The sequence below is a fragment of the Miniopterus natalensis genome, chromosome 5, assembly GCF_054644295.1.
Source record: "Miniopterus natalensis isolate mMinNat1 chromosome 5, mMinNat1.hap1, whole genome shotgun sequence".
NCBI lineage: Eukaryota > Metazoa > Chordata > Mammalia > Chiroptera > Miniopteridae > Miniopterus > Miniopterus natalensis.
Genome location: NC_142085.1, coordinates 75,798,376 through 75,818,238, shown reverse-complemented (window position 1 = coordinate 75,818,238; position 19,863 = coordinate 75,798,376). Strand labels below are relative to the sequence as shown.

Here is a 19,863-nt window from a genome sequence, read left to right as displayed (position 1 = left end):
ATAAGAGGTCTCACTTTGCAGCTTGGTTCTTGAGAAGAGGTGATAAGAAAATAATGGGCCTTTATGTACAAGTTTCAAAGTCCTTGGAACTGGCTAGAATAAAAACTGCAAGGGATTTTAGAAATGTACAAAAAGTGATAGATGTTGAGCACTGAAGCTCGGTTGTTAACTGGACAGTAGTGGTCAGGGAAGCCGAGGGTCAGGAGGAGGTCAAGGAGGGTGACAGGAGTTGCAACCAACTCTGTAAAAGAGCCTCTAAAATTAAATACAAAAAGGAAACAGATCCTCAGAAGAGTAACAGCATTACTGTGCACTGATACCCAAATGAACTCAATCAAACACCTTATGCCATATCCAACCACTTTTCCTACAAGCAACTTCACAAACAACTTGCCTCTCTCCCCTATCTTCCTCTTAAGGTTCTCTCTCTCCGTGGACGTTCTGTGATGGTACAAAACTGTAACATTTCTAACCAATAAGAACAACTAAAACAGCAAAAAGACAAACCATAAAACAGAAAAAAATGTACAGCAGAAAGTATCCTGAATATACAAAGACTTTGTGCAAATCATTAAGAACCCAAATATCCCATCTATAAAATGGACAAAAGATACAAACAGAAAAAAATGCAAATGAGCAGTATACATATAATCCAACAAATGCAAGTAAAAATAACAATGGGATGTGGATTTTTTTTCACCCATCTGAAAATGGTCATCAAAATCTATGCTGAGAATTGTGAAGAAAGGAGCACTCCATGCAGGCCCAGTGTTGGCATAAAGAGGTTAAACCCTTTCCAGAGAATGGTTTGGTCATGTGCACCAAAGCCTGGAAAACCACAGGCCTTGTGATCAGTGATCCCTCTTCGAGGACTTTAGCCCAATGAAGATAATCAGTTCTTAGTTATGAAATGTGACCCATTCAGAACAGAAAGGATCAGTTCAAATGTTCATAATCTCCACAATTACAAGAGCAGGAAGTCCTATCATGAGAAGCAATCAGATCAACCTGAGTGTATGAGGTGTGGGCAAAGTGCTTCCTTGTTCTGGTGTTTTCTTGTTTCACAAATTTAATTTCAGTTCAAGTGCCAGAATGATAAGTATGAGACCTTTTAAAAGCAATTTAAATGGCTCTATTGATTCTTTCACGTTTTTATGCTGAATTTAAGTCCTCTACTTAAAAACCTGTTCATACGTTATGCACATGTGTGTGTCAGTCAAGATGAATCCATCATCAAATAGAATCCAACTGTGGCATCGGGTTGGGCCCATCTCCCTGATCCAAGTGTGCCTTTCCTGCAAAAGAGGAGGCTGTCCTCAAACACAGACTGCATACTGCTGGGTGTCACACCTGGTCTTAGTAAGCTCTCATAAAGGTCAGTGGCAGTATCATCATCATTCCTATGGCTGGTAATGGCCACTTCTCCTTTCTTTTGATTCTACAGGTTTTGCAGCCCCAACACACCTACCACCCAGGAGTCTAACCTCTTTTATTTCCGTACTGCAAAACATCATCTGCACTCTAAAACTGAAGGCCTAACAGAGTCAAACCATATCACGACATGGCGAACTTTACTGCCCAATAAAAGGAGATCTGAGGGGTTGGAAACTAATTGGAAGAATTCCTGGAGCTGCCCCATGTTAGATGTGCACGTTCTTGCCTCCACCACTGGAGGACACTTCCTATTCTCAATGCCAAGCTGTCTCCATAGCTTCTGGCAGCACTGTGTCTGTTCATTAACAACTGTCACCAACCATCCCAGTCTCAGTCTCTCAGATTACAAACTGCACCTGCTGCCAATCAAAAATAGCCAGAACTTGCTTCTGTACATTCCCGTTTCCATTTCTACCCAGACGTTGAGTATTGTCAGCATAACAACGTGTCACTTTAAATAAGAAATTGTGTTATAACAGAGTTCTACTAAATATTGTACTGAAATAACCATCACATTCAGGAGTGCTGATTTAGAAACCTAAAATAGTTTGTGATTCAGTTTCAACATGAATGTCGAAGGATTCTCCTGAATGCTTTAACTTGGAGGGACATGACCTAAAGCATCAACAAACTTAGGCTTACCCTTAGGGGAAAATGTACATTTTAAATTCAGCAAATATCTTCCTTACTTATATGAGCAATTTGATATCCTGCTAACTGCTGTCTAAATTCATCCCCTTTATCAGCTTTATAAAGTCATATGCCTTAAAGCTGCCTATTTCTAATAAATTTCCAATAAAATGAAAAATAAAAATCCTGAACTATGATACTGTCTTTTGCTATCTGACTATCTATAATTGCTATTATGGGGGTAATGTGATTTGAGCTGCAATATATTTTGAAGGGGTCCAGAATGTCTCTGTGGACTAAAAATTATTTTGAGCTGAAGGCATTTGAGTTCCTGAAATCTCCTATCTGCTGAAAAGCAGAACCTCTCAAAAGAACTCAATTGTCATAAATCCCCTCCCCCTAGGAGCAACCAGGGAAGACTGACTCTTTTTTTTTTTTATTTATCTTTATTGTTGAAAGTATTATAGATGTCCCCCTTTTTCCCCATTGATCTGCTCCACTCTGCACCCACCCCCCACACCAGGCCTTCACCATCTTCACCACACTATTGTCTGTGTCTGTGGGTTATGCATATATGTGTATAAATTCTTTGGTTAATCTCTCCCCCCTTAACCTCCCAACACCTTCAGGGAAGACTGACTTCTTATCACCAGAGATGAGTCTCCACACCACACTGAAACACCCACTGTCACAAAACTGTTCTCTACGAGCCCATTTATCTTTCCAAAAAGTTATTTGTTTTCCTATAGGTACCCTTTCTCCCCCTCCTCTTCTATTAAGAAGTCATTTGTTTTCCCGTAAGTCCCCTTCACCCATGCCATTCTCCTATTAAGATGGTATATAAGCCACAAAATCTAACCCCTAGCCCGTTTGAGTAACATTTTTTCTGTGAATGAAATCTAACTTTTCTCTTTCTAATCTACCTTTTAATTTGTAGGGCCCCAAATACTGAACCTAATAGGGTAGAGAAAAAAGTTTTTCTTGTCTGACAATTTAAATCTATGAAATACACTGTATTATGACTGTATATGAGAACCATGCCAACTCTCTTACTAATTTCAGTCTAAACAATTATATTAACATTTAACACTTCCTCTTTAAGTCTTCCTCTTTACTCACTTTTCTTTAAACTTCCTCTTAATCTTTCTTGTTTCTAACTTCAATTTCTATAATTGTTTTCAAGTATTATCCTCATAAGTCTAATTTAGCAGAAATAATTTGTTTTCCCTTTCTACTTCTGATAAATCAGAACATATAATTATTAAGTATTAGAAGTGTTACTTTTTGCCAGTTTATAAAAACCTCTCAAGTACAATCAAGTAAAACATCACGCTGATTAAATAAAGCAAGTTGCTATTTCACCAACTACTGACAACTGGAAGCTTTCTGAAACATACAGAATTAAAACACACAGTCACTTTGTACAAAAAACGACATCCCCCTCACCACAGTCTATTGTTTTAAAACTGATTTAATGATGATAAAAACAAAATGACAAACCAAGATAATTAGTCCAATCTGGCACAGAGATTATACACTTTGTACCAAAGTATGGAAAATAAACCATAGGGACAGTCCCGCTCCCTCCGGAGAAAAGCCTTTCTGCTCAGATGGCCCCAAACCCTCCCTTGGCATTTGGTTCTCTGAAGTTAACCTCAATTAGCTAACCTCCTATGGCTCAGAAGCACAGGGATGCTGGTGCCCACAATTAAGACAGACTTTCTACACAGCAGCCTTGGGAGCTGCGAAGTACCATCCTGCTGTGCAGAAACAGCAGTGTGTGCAGCCTGCCTACTGCTTTACTGAAAAATCACAATCATGGGTCCATGGCAGGCTGGACGGCGGATCCTTGACTAGCTGTATCAAAAGAAAAACTGCCAAGATAACCATTCCATTAAAATGCACAGTAACTTTATAAGCTTGTCAACAACCTATGTTTATTTCCTTTTGCAGGTTCAGCTGACCTTGTCCCTGCTGACAAACCCTCAGGGATAGCTCTGCACTGGCTACAAAACATCCAGATTTGACTGCCTAGCTCCCTCCCTTGCTAGCCATGTGTCCTACGAGACTGCACCTCAAACCAGCCACAAACTCCTGGCAGCTACCAGAACTCAAGGCTCTTTCCCACCTCCCTCTGACTGAAACATCCTTCCTCTGTTTTCAGAGCTAACTGCTTCTCTTCCTGCAAGACTCAGCTCAACTGTCCCTCCTCCAGGAAACAAATTATTTTTTCCACTGGGCACCCACGGCACATTACCATGGTTCCCAGCACTTACATACATATCTCTATCCCTGCTGCATCATGAACCCATGGGAGTGTAGATTCTGATACCTACAAGTACAATTCAAAATTATGCTTCCAGTTATAGAAGACAGTAAGCACATAATAAACGTTTAGTAAATGGGTGAGTGCACAGAATAAGCAAACAAATGAACAAGTGAACTAATGAATGAATTTTCTAATTGTTGCCTGGAGAGAAGAGGGTATTTGTAATTCTCAGTAATTTTAAGCCCTGGCTGATCCCTAAAGAACACACTGGGCCCCTTAACTCCTTTCAGCTACTTTTCAACTCCACATGCACATTTCACTTCTCTATATGTTCATACTTAATCCAATCCCCATACTTAATCCAGTATTTTACCACCTCAGAAGATCCTGCACTCTACTTCATAGCTGCCCTTTTGTAGTACACATAATTACCTACCTGCACTTGTTTATATAGAGGCTCCCAACTAGACCAAAAAACCCCTGGGCCCAATTCTTTTGCCCTGATAATCCCAGAGCCTAACATAGTGCCTGACAAGAAGCAGACACTCAATATATATGAGATGGTTACGTGAATGAATGAAGTAATGAAGATGTAACAATTTTCACACTTTGCTTTTTACTTTTTCTTTTCTCTTTTAACTAAACCACCTGATATTTCCAGGTAAACTATGATCAGACAGAGATGAGGAAAGAACAGAAGATCATTTACAGTTAAATCAGTACTTGAATAAAAACTTGTATATACCAGTCTTTTTCTATAATAATATTCACAGACCCTTCACCACCACCTTACTGTCTCTCAGTGTCTGTTCTCAACAGCATAATAGTTTAACAACTTTTGTTCCTGAATAAGGTTGAAAAAAATCACAAAACTTATAAAGCTATTAGTGACCATACCTGTCAGGCCATATATTTTTCTTAACCTTCAGAAACACTCCAAAGGACTGCATTTAGAAAATGGGGACCAAAAAGGGTTAAATAACCTGCCCCAAAGTTACTTTGCTAGTAAGTTGTGGCACTTGTAAGTAAGGTATATACACAGGTCAGTCCAAGCCACATGCTTTTTGACTAAAACTTTAAAAATACTAGGCCTTACTTCTGAAGATTAGAATAATAGTACAGACAGGATTTCAAAAGCCTATGCTTTTATCTTCACTATTACCAGCTGCTAAAATATTCACTATTATTAGATATTTTGTTGAATCCATTAACCACCAAATCACTGAAGAGCAGAGAAGTCCCAGCAGAAATAAATGCAGCCTTGGAAAGTCCTCATAAGTGTGGCGGAATCTGCTCCATGCTGTCGGTCCCAATGAAGTCCTCCTATTGCTGAGATATTTTGGTGTTCTAGCAATTCTCCAACATGCCTTTAAAACAGTAAGAGCCAGAGACTAGCAAGGCCATAAGGAAAGGGCACTCTGACCACAGCACGGTCAAACTTTCTATAGGCCATCTGTCAACATGTATTAAAAGTCATAATAATATGCATATCCTTTGACATAGCAAGTCCACAGGTAAGAATTTGTCCTAAGGAAGTAACTGGATAATGCCCAGACATGTATGAATAAGAACATTTGATAAATAAGATCAAATAACAGCAGAATGATCAAATTATCCAAGAAATATCATGGCATATTATGCACTCATTAAAACTGGTGATGCACCTGTAAATTTACTGCTCTGCTAAAATGCCCACAAAATACTGCATGTGTAAAAAGCAGGTTATAAAATATATGACTCTCTTTTTTCGAAAACTGTAAGAAAAAAATTTAAAGGCTACAAGAACAGATATCAAAATGTTAACAATAGTGATCTAACTGGTAGGATTATGTGTTTGACTAGAAAGTCAAAAAGAACTTTGCCTATCCTCTTTATTTTTTAAATTTTCTTCCATAATGCCCAATTTATGATTGGTAAAATAATGAAATGACACAATATCTTTAATTAAATCAATCCCTTAAAAATACCAAAGAGCTGGTGATCAAAATCAATCAGGACAGTTTTTCTTTCCCTAAAGTTTTCCTTTCGCTACCTTCAAGTTGTTTAAATTGTTCATAGGAAGATTAAGCTACAGAGAGTTCCCAGTTTTACCTCCTGTTTTCAGTTTTTTACAGAATGATATATATTCTTGGACTTGAAGGAAAGCTAACATTGAAGGTTTACCTTCTAGAATTTAAGCTCAGGTTCTTCAACAAGTAAAGAGAGAGAGTAAGGGCTGCATAAAACACCATTAGCAAAGCACAGAAAAGTTCTTACTATAATATACAAAGTGCACAAGATGAATCTTTGATGGATGAGGCAATATTTTTTACCAATGCCCATTACAAAAGTAGATTTCGAAGATAAGATCCAAAAGTAGCAGATATTTTTAAAGATCTGACTAAAGTAATTTCTAGATAAGGCAAGAAAATTTCTTCCAAGGCCATAATGGTGCTCTCCATACCTTAGACTCTCAATAAATATTTCTTGATTAGAAAATAAACAGCAGGCAAACACTCTTCATTTTCATTTTCCTTCCAATTGATATAGGCCTCAGTATGCCAAAAATACAAATCGTGTTTATAGGGAACAGGTGGTGCTCCAAAAATCTATTTGTAAACAGATGTATGGAATTCAGGACACATATTCCCATCAAAACAATATTATGATGGTGGGTAACTCCCAGCCTGGCCCATGAAGCCTATTTAGCAGTTAGTGAGAACTATCCCACACCTGTGTTTTAGGTGAATGGCACTAGTGGTCTAAGTGAAGAAATCCTTAATGTTAGGGGCGTAAGAGAGGCTCTCCTTCACTGGGAACCAAAGGCTCTCAGTTCAGTCCCTCTCCAGAGAGGCTCTCCAGCTAAGAGAACTCTCCAGGTCATACCTTCTTCCCAAAGGCAGCCCAGGTCCAAAGAACCAGTCAGTAGGGGAAAGAAGGTTTAAAGGCCCTGCCCCCATGCCTCCAGGTTAAATAACCCTGCAGGGCTATCCCAACTCCAGAGCTCCATTATAACTGCACCACAGTTCAACTCCTCCCCCTGCCCAAACCTGCTTCCCTCACTCCACTAGTAATGATGCCAAGAGCACCCCCAGTAAATAATTAGAAAATAATTATTGACTCCTGCAGGTAAATCTCCAACTCAGAGACTATTTTCAGGACCTAAGACAAACAGCTAACAGTAAGCTCATTTTATAACTCAGACACTGTTTATATATACACATACTTACATATATGTATATATAAGTATGTAATATATATTACACTTATAAGTAAGTAGAGATAGATATTTTACTATAAACGTATAGGTAAGTACTATAGCCCCAATTTAAATATGCAGAAACTGAGGCTCAAAGAAGTCAAATGACTTGCTCTAGATCATATGGTAAGTAATTTGAGGAACCAGGATGTGAATCTAGGTCTACCCAATGCAAAGCCAATCACTATGTAAACTCTCCATCTCCTAAAAAGAGCTGTTGAATGAGTTAAAGCAGACTCAGCAGCCCAGGGGTTACAGTAGCAGTCAGGAATGAGTGGAGTGGTGAATCATGGTCATCCAGAAAACAGGAATTTATAAAAGGACCTGGGATCCAGGCCCACTGAAAACTGGATATTATGATCAAGGGTTCATATATTTTTAGCCCAAAGCAAAGGGGAAAAAAAGGAAGTCTAATGGAACCAGAATACCAGAATGAAAACTACATGACTATAATCAACTGCATGCTTACTAGATCCTAAAAATAATGATTGGCAAATCTTGTCCACCTACAATCAAAATGCTACAATATGTGCAGACAGATGTTTACTATGTAGGAGGAGGATAGTGTGTCCACATCTTTTACTCCAACCCCTGCAAAAAGCTTCATAAACATACATAAACAGTATCTAAAAACGTACTAATAGCTCTGGCAGTGTGGCTCAGCTGGTTGGAACGTTGTCCAGTACACTGAAGAGTTGTGGGGTCTATTCCCAGTCAGGGCACATACCCAGATTGTAGGTTCAGTGCCCAGTAGGGGTGCATATGGGAGGCAGCTGATTGATGTTTCTCTCTCACACTGATGTTTCCCTCTCTCTCTCTCTCTCCTCCACCCTTCCTCTTTCTGAAATCAATGAAAACATATCCTTGGGTAAGGATTAAAATAAATAAATAAAAATGTACTAATAAATTTCTTATTGGGGTACAAAGTCCTTACTATTAATATTCAACTTACCCAAGATGGACAACTACAACTGGTTCAGCTTCTTCAACTACAACCAGACCAAGCTTCCCCAAGCTATCGCTGGGTAGTACTCTGCTTTCACAGAACAAGCAGTTATTGAAACCTACTGACAAACACGGAAAAACTAAGAACTAATAGTACCCTGGCGCGATGGCCACACTGCCCAAGAATTTACAAGACATGAAACCATTCTATAAACTCCAAACAACTACAAATAAATACTATTAACTTCAAGTGAAGTCATTAAGTTTGTATGCTTGTGATCTGCAGACTCCAAGAGTGAGAACAAACCTTCTAAAGTTTCACGGCATGCAGATTTACAACATCCTTGGCAGAACTGTTTGAATCTATTATCACAGTTAAGTAAAATATTATAATATACTTAGAAATTCTATGATAGTCCCATTAAAGTCATTTGAAAATTCAAAATAATTGAGCCTTATCAGCTGATTCTGAGAGTTGGCACATACCTATTGCCCCTTCCTTTAAAAATTCACCAACGCCACTTCTCCCATCCCTTCATCCTAACGCACAGCTTGAAGTGGCAAAAAGAAAAGCACCTGCCATTTCCTTACTTTGCACACAGGAGGTCTCAGCATCCGAGTGCAGTTACCAACTGCAGTCAGAGTTCTTCGAATGAAGGTGGACCATTCGCTGGGAATTCACACCATGCCAGCCTCATTGAGACTTCACCAAGAATTCGGCAACCATGAACTTCAGCTCACTGCTCTAATACACGTCAAGGCTGTAGCTTCTCTAACCCTGATGACGGCGACGTTTGGCCCATTTCTTCCCTTTTCCCCCTACTCAAGGAATAAAACAAGCTCCAAACCAGAAATAGGTAACTTCAGAACTGCTAAATATACCTGAGTCTAGCATTTCAGAGGAGAGTAACAGGGACTCAGTAACTAAATTAACGTTACCAAATGAGGCGACACCACCAGCCTGAGAAACAGATTTCCTCACACCACCGAGGGGTCTCCTCTTTTGCACTAAGGAGGGGAGGAGACAGCCAATGTGTAGCTTCCTTAGGGACAAAAGCAGCAGGCAAGCCACAACCACCCGCAGAGCAGGCCTGCAAGCTGCAGGAGGACCAGGATGCCCTCTCCATCACCGCCGCGCCCCTTCATACTTCACATGGTCCTTGTGACGCTGCAAGTGCCGAATATTTTCTGAACGAATGAACGACTGCTATCACGTTCACCACTCTTCTTGAGGAACTTCGCTAAAGCTCTTACACATTTAACAAGCCTGTAAAACGACAAGCACCAGGGCCTGGGTGGAGAAAGGCCTCACAATAAGCCTATGAGGGAGGGAGGAGGCAATATACTCAGGATATTTCTTTTTTTCAATTTGAGGCTCAGAAAGACTGACCTTCCCAAGATGGCAAAGTTCTAACTGGCGGAGCCAGGAGTCGTGTCTTCCTCCCCCTCTGTCACAGCAGAACCAAAATGAAGTTTAGAGCTAGGAAAACAAAGGACAGGGAGAAGACAGTCTGGCCGAGCGCTGCGGGACGAACACCCGCAGGGGCAGTGCCCCTGGGAAACCCCCGTCCCGCACCGGGCCTGCCGCTGTCGCCCTGGGGGCTTCTCCGAGCGCGGCGCCCTGCGGGAGAAAGCGACCGCCTGACAGGCCGAGTGGACTCAAAGGCCCAACGCCACAGCTCACAGCCAGGAATAAAGATCTTCACCTCCGCCCACCACGAACCACCGACATTCCCTTCCCTGAGGAACCGGCGGACCCGAGGAATTCAGAGGAACTGTCCACGTCAGTCAAGCGCCTGGCCCTCCGGCGGATGCCTCGGCTCTGAGGTGACATCGGCGATGCCGGCGCACGGGCGCGACCTGCCCTGCGCTCCTCAAGGGGGCCTCCGGGCGCCACCGGAGACTGCCAGGCTTCCTTCTACACGCGAGGCGGAATTAAACAGAGGATGGTTTTTTCTAACTCCGGGCTGAGAACGGAAGTCAAGTTCAGATTCTCTTCCTTCCTCAAGCGAGCAACAGAATTAAAGGGCACCCCCACCCCCACCCGCACACACGCGCACACACACACACACACGCGTGCACACACACGCACGCGCGCACACACGCCCTACAGTACAAATGTCGCTGGGGCCTCTTCACCTGTGGCAACCGACACGCCAGCCGGGATTTGCTGGCATTTAAGGCTCTTCACTCTGGGGGGAGCGCAGGGAAGAATGAGCCGGTGCCTAAGTTTTCAATCGGATCATTCTTCTCAACTTGGGCAGCTCTCCCTTCCTTCCTTCCTTCCTTCCCTCCCCCTCCCCCCGGGCGGGCGCACACTCGGCCGGGCCAGCGCGGGCACCTCGAGCCGGGCCCGCGGGCGGCGCCGCCGCGGACGGGCGGCCGGTCGCTCCCCGTCGTCCGAGGCGCAGGCTGCCCGGGGCGCGCGGCCGGGGCGCGGGGCGGACGCCGGGCCGGGGCCGCAGGTCAGTGGTCGCCGTCAGACGTGGGGACCGCGAAGGGGCAGCCGCGGCGCGGCGGAGGGGCGGGGTGAGCACTTCCTGGCTCTCGCATTGTCCACGCATCGCCCGCACCGCCCAGGGCCCCGCCGCCGCGCCGTCCCCGTCGGGGAGGAAGTCGGCGCCCGCCCCGTCAGCCCGGGCTTACCGTTCTTCGAGTCGCCCGCGGCTGCAGCTCCCGCGGCGGCGGCGGCGTTGGCGGCGCCCGGCCCCGCGCCTCCGGTGCCCGCCGCGCCCCCGGTGCCCGGCGCGCCCGCCGCCGCCGCTCCGCAGCCCGCCGCCGCCGCCAGGGCCCCCCCGGCCGCCGCGCCCGCCGCGCCCGCCGCTGCCAGGGCCCCGGCTCCATTTTCCTGCTCGTCCCCGCTGCTGTTGGCGCGTTTGTTTTTGCGGCCGCCTTTACTGTTTTTGGGGTTGGGCATCTCGGGAGCGTCCAGGTGCCCGGCGTCAGCGTAGGCGGCTCCCCGCGGCGCGGCCGGCCCCCGGACCGAGAGAGCGGAGGGCGCGGGCCGGCGGCTCCTCCGGCGCCCGTCTAACCGCGCGGCCCGCGCCGCGCCATCCCGGCCGCCGCGCCCTGCCCGGCCTCCAGGAGCCGGCGCGCGGCCACCCGAGGCTCGCAGCCGCGCGGGCGCCGCGGGCTCGGGGCGCGAGCGAGACGCTCCGGAGCGGGAGGGAAAAGGCGGGTCTCCGTCTTGTTTTGATTCGGCTGCGCTGACACGCTCTGGCCCCGCCCCGCCCGTGACGACACTGGGGACTCGGCCTGGCCTCGCCCACCAGGTGACCTCACGGCGGACTGACCCTCCCGCGTGACGTCACGCCCCGCGCTGAGTCGGCCTCCTTCAAGTGACGTCATCCCGGCGCCCTCGCCCCTGGCCCCCTGAGCTCGCGCGAGTCTGGGAACCGCCGGCCCTGAAACGGCCTCGCCGGTCAATCCGATGGCATCTGAAGTTATTCGGTGGCCTCCTGACCTTCGTGTAACGGAGGCTTAGCACACTAGGGTCGGGAGAAACCGGCGGCGAGCGGAGAAGGCATGGAAGACAAAGGATTTGGACTTCGGGTTAATAATCCATTGAAAAGCGTTGCCATTCAGGAGCAGCCTAGGATGCAATACTTTGAGAAACAGGATTGAGTTTCTGACAAAGCCCGGGTCCCTGAATGGGAAGCCGGCACAGGCTAGGGCGCAAGTTCTTTCACACAGGACTCACCGCCCACGGGTGTAGCTGAGTGTGGCTGTGGCCCAGAAGCAGGCTCTGCCTGGGGGGAACCCGACATCCCTGCGGAGAGGACTGAGCCGTCCTGAAAGATGGGTGGTCACTTTGTGAGCAGGCTGAGATTAGAAGGTGACACCTTCGGTGAGAGGCAGACCTGAGGGCAGAGGGCCCCTGGGAACACTTGCACATCGTCTTTTTCTGTAACTCTTTTTCTACCTTTTTGCATATCAGCTCCTTCCCTTGCCCCAGGTCCCAGCTCCAACACATCACTTCCTTCTGGAGGATATATCTGAGGCTCCTTCTGAGAAGAGCTACCACAAGTATCACCTTTTGTATTTCTTTCATCCATCTCTATTTTGTCACTTTATATATTTACTTATTTTCTATCTCCTCGCTCAAATGAAAGCTCCATAGGGTAGGAGATTTTTCCCCTCGTGGACACCTCAGGGAACAGCTAGCATATATTTGTTGAATGTATAAATAAGTCTTTTCTTATGAACTGTGGAGGAAAAACTATTAGTCGACAGTTTACAGTTTTCCCCTCCTATAGTGTGATCTTTAATTAACCCAGCTCCTCAGTAAAGGCTCTGTGGCTGGGTTGCAAAGCTTCTAGAGACAGGGAAGAGTACCCATGTTCACAGAAGCAGGGGTTCTAACAGGGAACTCTAGGCCTTCATTGCAGAGTCCACAGCAGAACCTGGCGCTGCAGGGAGGAGTGCTGGATACTCGGGAGCAAATGCTGGTTGCATATTTTGTGCCTATATTTTCATGCCTATTTCTCCCCCACTTGACATCCTCTAGAGCCAGGATTGTGTCTGTCTAACTAGCTGTGGAGTCTAGAGTAAAGCCTTACCCAAAGTAAGTGTTCAATAAAATTTTGTTGAATGGAGGATGTTTGACGCATTCTTCCTCTGGCTACATTTTTCATAAATCATCAATTCTCTAGGAAGTCTTCTCTGAAAACCCAAGGCTAGATTTGTCCCCATGTGCGCCCTGTATCTTCCCCACCAGCTTGCATACACAATATTGAAATTGCGTATTTACTGGTCTCTTGTCTGGGCTCCCACTGGACTATAAGCTCTGTGATGGCAGAAACTGTCTTAGTTGCCATTGTATCCTTGGTACCTAGAACAGTGCATTGTACACAGTAGGTATTTAATAAATGCATGACAAATATATGAATAAATAAATAGACGGTGCTTTGAAGGTAGATGTAGCAGGATTTGGTGGCCACTTAAATATGAGAGATGCAGAAGAGAGTGAAGTCAAGAAATTCTGAAAACTGGAGGTAATGATGATGGTGGTTAATTAAATGGAGACTTCAGGGGTACCACAGTAGGCACTGTGGATAAAAATAAGTTAAAATGGCCCGTTCAGACTTAGCTTAGTGATAGCCCTCACTAGAGGTAGCTAGGAGATCTCAAAATCTTCTGATGACTTTGGCTTTGGCCTCTCTTCCTTTTTCTTTTGTTTTATTTGTGTCTTTTTAAGTGGTGAAGATAAGGAAGCTTAGGTTAAGAAAATTGAGATAATTATTTCTTGAATAAGCACATTGCTGTCATGCCATATTGTATCAGAGTAATTGTGCATGTACCCTGCAGACAGACATTCACACCAGCTGCCTCCCACCTCTACATAACTGAGACTTAAGAATTGGAAACTCTCCCACAAAAATATCATAATTGGCTCAAAGCTCACAGCCAGCCAGCCAGTTGCTGTTCTTGTTCATTGTGTGAGCCGCCCCCTTCTCATTCAAAGGGAAACAAAATGAGGAGAAGCAGGGCCACTCTTTCCATGCTGGACCTTGCTAATCTATTTTCAGCCTTAGAAGTTCTAATTTATTGTTACCAAAAAAATGTGCTAAAATCAAGATGTTAAAAATAAAATTTAGGTAGGGTTAAAGGATTTCACTTCCTACTTCCATACGACATGGGGAATTTCACAGGAATCCTGCTATTTAACCTTTGTATCCCTTGTATCTTTCCCTTTTGCCCACCGTTTCTGAAGGGGAGAGAATGGGGGGGCAGGGCGCAGGAGAAAACCTACCTAAAGAGAAAAGGTAGCAAATGGTGACAGAAAACCCTCCCCTCAGATACTTCCAGAAGGAAAATGTGATGAGCTGTAGGAACCTAAGGAAGCCACTATACGTATCCACACTTGGCTTCTCTTTCTGTCATTTCCCTGATCAACTCGCGTGCTCTGAAATGAACTTCAAAAATTGTGCCTCTTCCCAAGGTTTCCTTCCCCCAGACTTCATAACGCACTCCATCACCCAGGTCTTTGCAAAATTAAATGAAACACAGCAACAAATAAAGGTCATCCAAGGTAAATAATTTATGCCCTTGAGAAAAGGAACAAGCTCATCTTCAAGGATGGGTTGGAATAAGTGGTCATTGTCTCAGCACTCTTGTTCTGTTCAGTTTTTTGCGTGACATTTGTGCCTGTCCTCTGAACTCTTGAGGGTCAACTAAATCATTTGGGCTAGAGTTAGCCTGGTCTGCTACTCAAGTCACTTCCAATAAATATACCTTGAGCAATGTATGTTATCTCTGTGTACCAGTTTCTTTTGGAAATAGCCTCTCCTATGCCCACAGGTTTCCTTTGAAGAATAATGAATATTGTGATTAAAAATAACTTTGACAAAAATTTAATACTAATGCAAATAATAATATGGATTTTTAAATGCCACAGATCTGCTCTGCCCTTCAGCTGTTCCCTATTATTAATATTAATATTTTTCTCAAATATGTACCCTCAGATTCTTTTTTCAGGCCTTTAGTTTGACTTTTACATTATTTCCATAACCTACAAAAGTAGTCATTTAAGAACTCAGAATTCTGTCCTCAGCGACCCCTGATGCCTCCTCCAACCTCAGTGCCTTCTTTGCTTATACTGTTGTTCCACTCAGCACCCACACTGTTCTGGACCCCAATCATCTAAACAGGACGTTTCTTTCAAGAGATCAATTATAATCTTTCCCAAAACCGACTTCCCTGCATTCATCCCACTCAGCACTCTCTCTTATACTTCACACCTTCACGTGCTCACCACCTGGCTACACCAGTGTTTCCCAAACTGTGGGTCTCATTCTCTTGACAGGTTGTAAAATCAATTCAGATGATTTCTATTAGCATTTTTTAAAAACTAGAACAGAACAGAAAATATCAGAATGCATTGCACATAAAAATTAAGTATTGTTTTGTGAAACATTATTTTGTAAAATTTAGCTTACACACACAAATATATAGAGTCATGATGTGAAATCCATTTCTTACTGTGGTGCAAGTCAAAAAAAATCTGAAAGCCACTTGTTATACCATACCATGCAGTATTTGATTTATATAGGCTGTCTTTCTATGGCGTTCTCACCTCAGGGAGAGCACTTTCCCTCTCCAAGTAAATTTTAAATTCTCCAAAGACAAGCATCATATCTTTCATCTTTTTTAGTATCTTCCAATGAACCTACCATCAAGAGTACTTTGCTTGCAAGTTCCACACATATGCAAAAACAAACCAAACTCAAAGACCTGAAATTATTATGGCAGAAGGAGAGGCAACAAAACAACATATAACAAGCAAAGATTAATCAACTCTTAACCTGAAAATTTTAAAGAAACCAAGAAGATGGGTAGGTTGCGTTTTGTTTTGTTAGCGTTTGTTTTGGAGGTGGAGTGGTCCACTCAGATCCCCAGAAGGTAGAGGAGTTAGTGGAAGCTAGAATTGTCAAAGGCGGCTTCCTGGGAAAGCTTTGAAGATCAGTCTTGTAAAAAGGCATGAAAACAAGAGTAACTATGGAACGTACAGAGGGAAGAGAGGAAGCCATAAAATCTCTGGTGTTTATTGGAAAACAGTCAGATCACAATGAACCCAAAGCAGCAGTGGATACACAGTCCAGACCTCAATAACTGGTAAGGAAGCTAGAACTCACCCTCCTTCTCTCTCTGCCTTGCTCCAATAGTACGTAATTACTATAATGTATATTTTCTATTTTTATTACTGTATGATATACTTTATTTTTATGTTTATTAACTTCGTTTAGTGTTTGTCTTTCCTCACTAGAATATAGGTTTCAAGAAGGCAAGGATTCCTCTGTTGAATCATCAGTGCCTAAAACAGCACCTAGCATATAATACATGTTCAATCCATATCTGTGGAATAAAAGAACATACAGAAGAACAACTAAAAGGAGTAGTGAAACCAGACCTGGAAGAAAAGCCTTCTAGGACCACATTATTATGTTCTTGGTAGATATAACGTCCTTCCTCAGTAGCTAGCATAATATTTAAACCAAAAGGGGTGGCCCTATTAGAGGCTAGTTCTTTATAACAAGGAGATGTGATAGCACTATCCTCTTCAGCAATGCAGTGACCATGCAATTATCAATTTTTATATCTTGTATTTCTGAAAATTTTAAGGAAACAAAAAGATGGGTAGGTTGTGTTTTGTTTTGTTACCTTTTGTTTTGGAGATGGCGTGGTCCACTGAAAATTCAAAGATTGTCATTACCTAGGTCTCATCCTTACAATTTCCTGTTTCTTCCCAGTTAAGTCAGTATTGTGCTATGCTGCCATGGGCTGTCTGCAAGGTGTGATTTAGATAATACAGCATTAGCCTTCTCTAAATATCTCTTTTAATACTGTACCGGTTATCTATTGCTGCCTAACAAATTACCCTACAATTTGGTGGCTCAGAACAACAAACATGTATTATCTCACAGTTTCTGTGTCAGGAATCTGGGCATGGCTTAGCTGGGTCCTCAGGCTCAGGATCTCTCACAAGCCTGCAAGCGTGTCATGTCAGAGCTCAACTGGGGGAGGATCCATTCCACCCTCCCTCTTAAGGTTGTTGGCAGGATTCAACTCCTTGGGGCTACTGGCCTGAGGCCTCCCTCATGTAAGCCTCTGCTAGGGTAGCTGGCTGCATCCTACTGAGCAAGTGAGAGAGGAGAGGGTAAGCAAAGTAGCAGCCAGTCCTTTTTGTAACCTAATCTCCCAAGTAACATCCACCACTTTTACTGCACGATTTATTAGAAGCAAGTCCCTAGGTTCAGCCCACGCTCAAGGGGAGAGATTTATGCAAGGGCATGAATACTAGATGATAGGGACAATTCAAAGCCATCTTAGAAGCTGCCTAAGTCAAGTAAACATATTGCTTGCGATCCAAATTCTAATTCCTAAAGCCTTCAAGTTTAGTTTATAAAACAAGAAGAGTGGATTGTGCAGTCATTTCAAAATGCATACATGTAGCAAAATTTTCACCTTTGTACACCATAAGTATATACAATTTTTATTGAACGAGAAAAGGTATGAACCTATCCTGGTTCTTCTTTTCTAAGTTACTGTTTTAACTAAACTTTTGGTGGTGGTGGCTGATTAAACTTCACGAATTTAAAATAATTTTCGCAAAACGGTTTTTATTTAAATTGTTTCAGTCCTCTATTAAAAAAAAAAAAAAAAACCCACTATTGACATTTAGAAAAAACACAACAATATAGACATTATTGGATCCAAGGGCCTGCTTCAAGGACACCTTTTTTAAGTGCTAAGGGTACCGCTATGCCTGTTTCTGGAGTTAATTTTGATTGATCTTGAATAGAATTCTCTCTTAAGATTCCTCCTCCTCCTTTATTTCCACTTAGAACAATTTCTACCAAGAGTATCCTGAGGAACACTTGTTATGTAAGATATGCCTCTATTTCTGTGGTTAAATAAGTCTAGAAAACACTGTATTTTTTATGAGTCATAATATATGTTAGTATAGTAAAGACCCCAAGAAGTCCAGCAGTAAAGAAACCTGCCTACTCTCAATTTAGAATTTTCCAAGTATATACAACCTGTGAATCCCTTAACATCAGTGAAACTAGAGTTCTGCTAAACATTTTTTTTAGGGGGGAAATAGTGCCTTAGTGCAAAAAAATACCTACTTTTAGCATTAACATTCAAGTGAGTCAATGCAATGGTGAAAAAGCAGACACTGGATCCCTCTCGTAACAACCAGTTCTTTAGACAATGCCTTGGGAAATAGCTTTAAACCTCCATAAACTCCAACCATTATAACAATATAAATGCATTAAGTACTAATAATGTAAAACAGTTGAACATTCACAACACTGCTTCCAATTGCAGAAACATCAATTATGCTATCATTGTTTTATTGATGAACAAAAATTAGTGTCAACAGCCTAGTGAGGACTACTTTTTTTAAATGCGAAGACATCTTTACCAATATTACAACCAGAAGCAACTTCCATCTCTTGTTCAGAACCTTTGATATAATAAATACTATAGAATCTAGAAATATATTGCCTTATACCCTCTTAATATGATGTGGTTCTTTTCTTTACATCACATAAATAATCAGTTTCACTTTTAGTCCAGTAATAAGGACTGTTATGTCAGTTTCTGGAGTTACTTTTGATTGATCTTGAATAGAACTCTCTCAAAATTTTCTTTCCCTCTACAAAATATTGACCCTGAGTCCTTGCATGCAAGCATGGTACTGGATGGATTAAAGATGGTTGCAAACTCGCTACTTCTCTCTTCGAGACGTAGTTTTCCCCTCCCCTTGAATCTGGCCTGGCTTTGGGACTTGCTTTGACCAATTAGAAATGCAGCAAAAGAGATGTTGCTCCAGTTCCCATCCTAGCTTTTGCTCTTACTTCCTTAAAGCCAGCCACCAAACTGTGAAGAAACTTGAACTAGACTATGGAATGATAAGAGGCCATGGGGAGAAGGTGGCAAAGACCCTCTCCTTGCTCAGACTTGAGTGAGACTCCTCTGAGTCCTCTCTTTGATGAGGCCCTCACCTTGGGCTCTGTCCTTGGCCTGCTCAGTCCAGTTTTAGCAAGAATTCTACTGTCAGTTTATCTAAAATACCCAATCTTAGCATCAGATCACCCTTGATATCTTATCACCCTGGTCTGCCGCCAGCAAGAATCCTGTCAAGTCAGTTTAACCAAAATCTCTCTATCCCTGATGTCTCCTCTTAGTAATTTTCTATCTACTGACCACCCTGCTCCCTGGCTATAAATTCCCACTTTTCTTTGTTGTATTTAGAGTTGAGCCCAATTTCTCTCCCCTATTACAAACCTCATTGTAGTAGTTTCCTAAATAAAGCCTGCCTTACTATCTTTAACAAGTGTCATGAATAAAAAATTTTTAACAAAGGATTCTAAACATCTGGAAGATGAGAAGCCATTTCTGTTGTTCTAGTCTCAGCCAAGCTCCTAGCTCAGTGTTTTCTCAGCCTGGGCAATATTGCCCCTTGGGGACATTTTTGGTTGCCACTACTAATATCTAATAAGTTGAGCAGGGATGTTGCTAAAATCATACAATGCAAAGTATAGTCTCCACAACAATGTATTGTCCAGCACCAAATGCAGTGCCAAGGTTGAGAAATCCTATCCTAGATGACTGCAGCCCTATGAGTCACGATAGCCTCACCATATGGAGCAGATGAGCCCAGTCAATCCACAGACTTGTGAGAAATAATACTTAGCTGCTGTTTTAAGCATCTCTTGGGGTAGTTTCAATGGTATGCTATTGTTAAACCACTGCGGAATGCTAGGGGAGGGAGCCCTAATTTGTAGTGTTTGCATTTGCCCGTGGTATTAATACTACCATAGTCCATTTTAGGCTACCA

The 19,863-nt window shown here is 43.1% G+C and overlaps 1 protein-coding gene across 2 annotated transcripts in view; it reads right to left on the bottom strand.

The window, feature by feature from the left end:
* The window catches only part of HECA (HECA ribonucleoprotein granule regulator), a 40,766-nt gene extending 29,301 nt beyond the window's left edge, over positions 1 to 11,465 (bottom strand). Inside the window, exon 1 of one of the 2 annotated variants that reach the window (XM_087817655.1) lies at positions 11,163 to 11,465. In XM_087817655.1, the coding sequence (XP_087673781.1) occupies positions 11,163 to 11,433 (271 nt within the window). In that variant the 5' untranslated portion in view covers positions 11,434 to 11,465. The remainder of the gene's footprint in view (positions 1 to 11,162) is intronic. The other variant, XM_087817654.1, reaches the window with a different exon arrangement.
* Between the last annotated feature and the right edge of the window lie 8,398 nt (positions 11,466 to 19,863).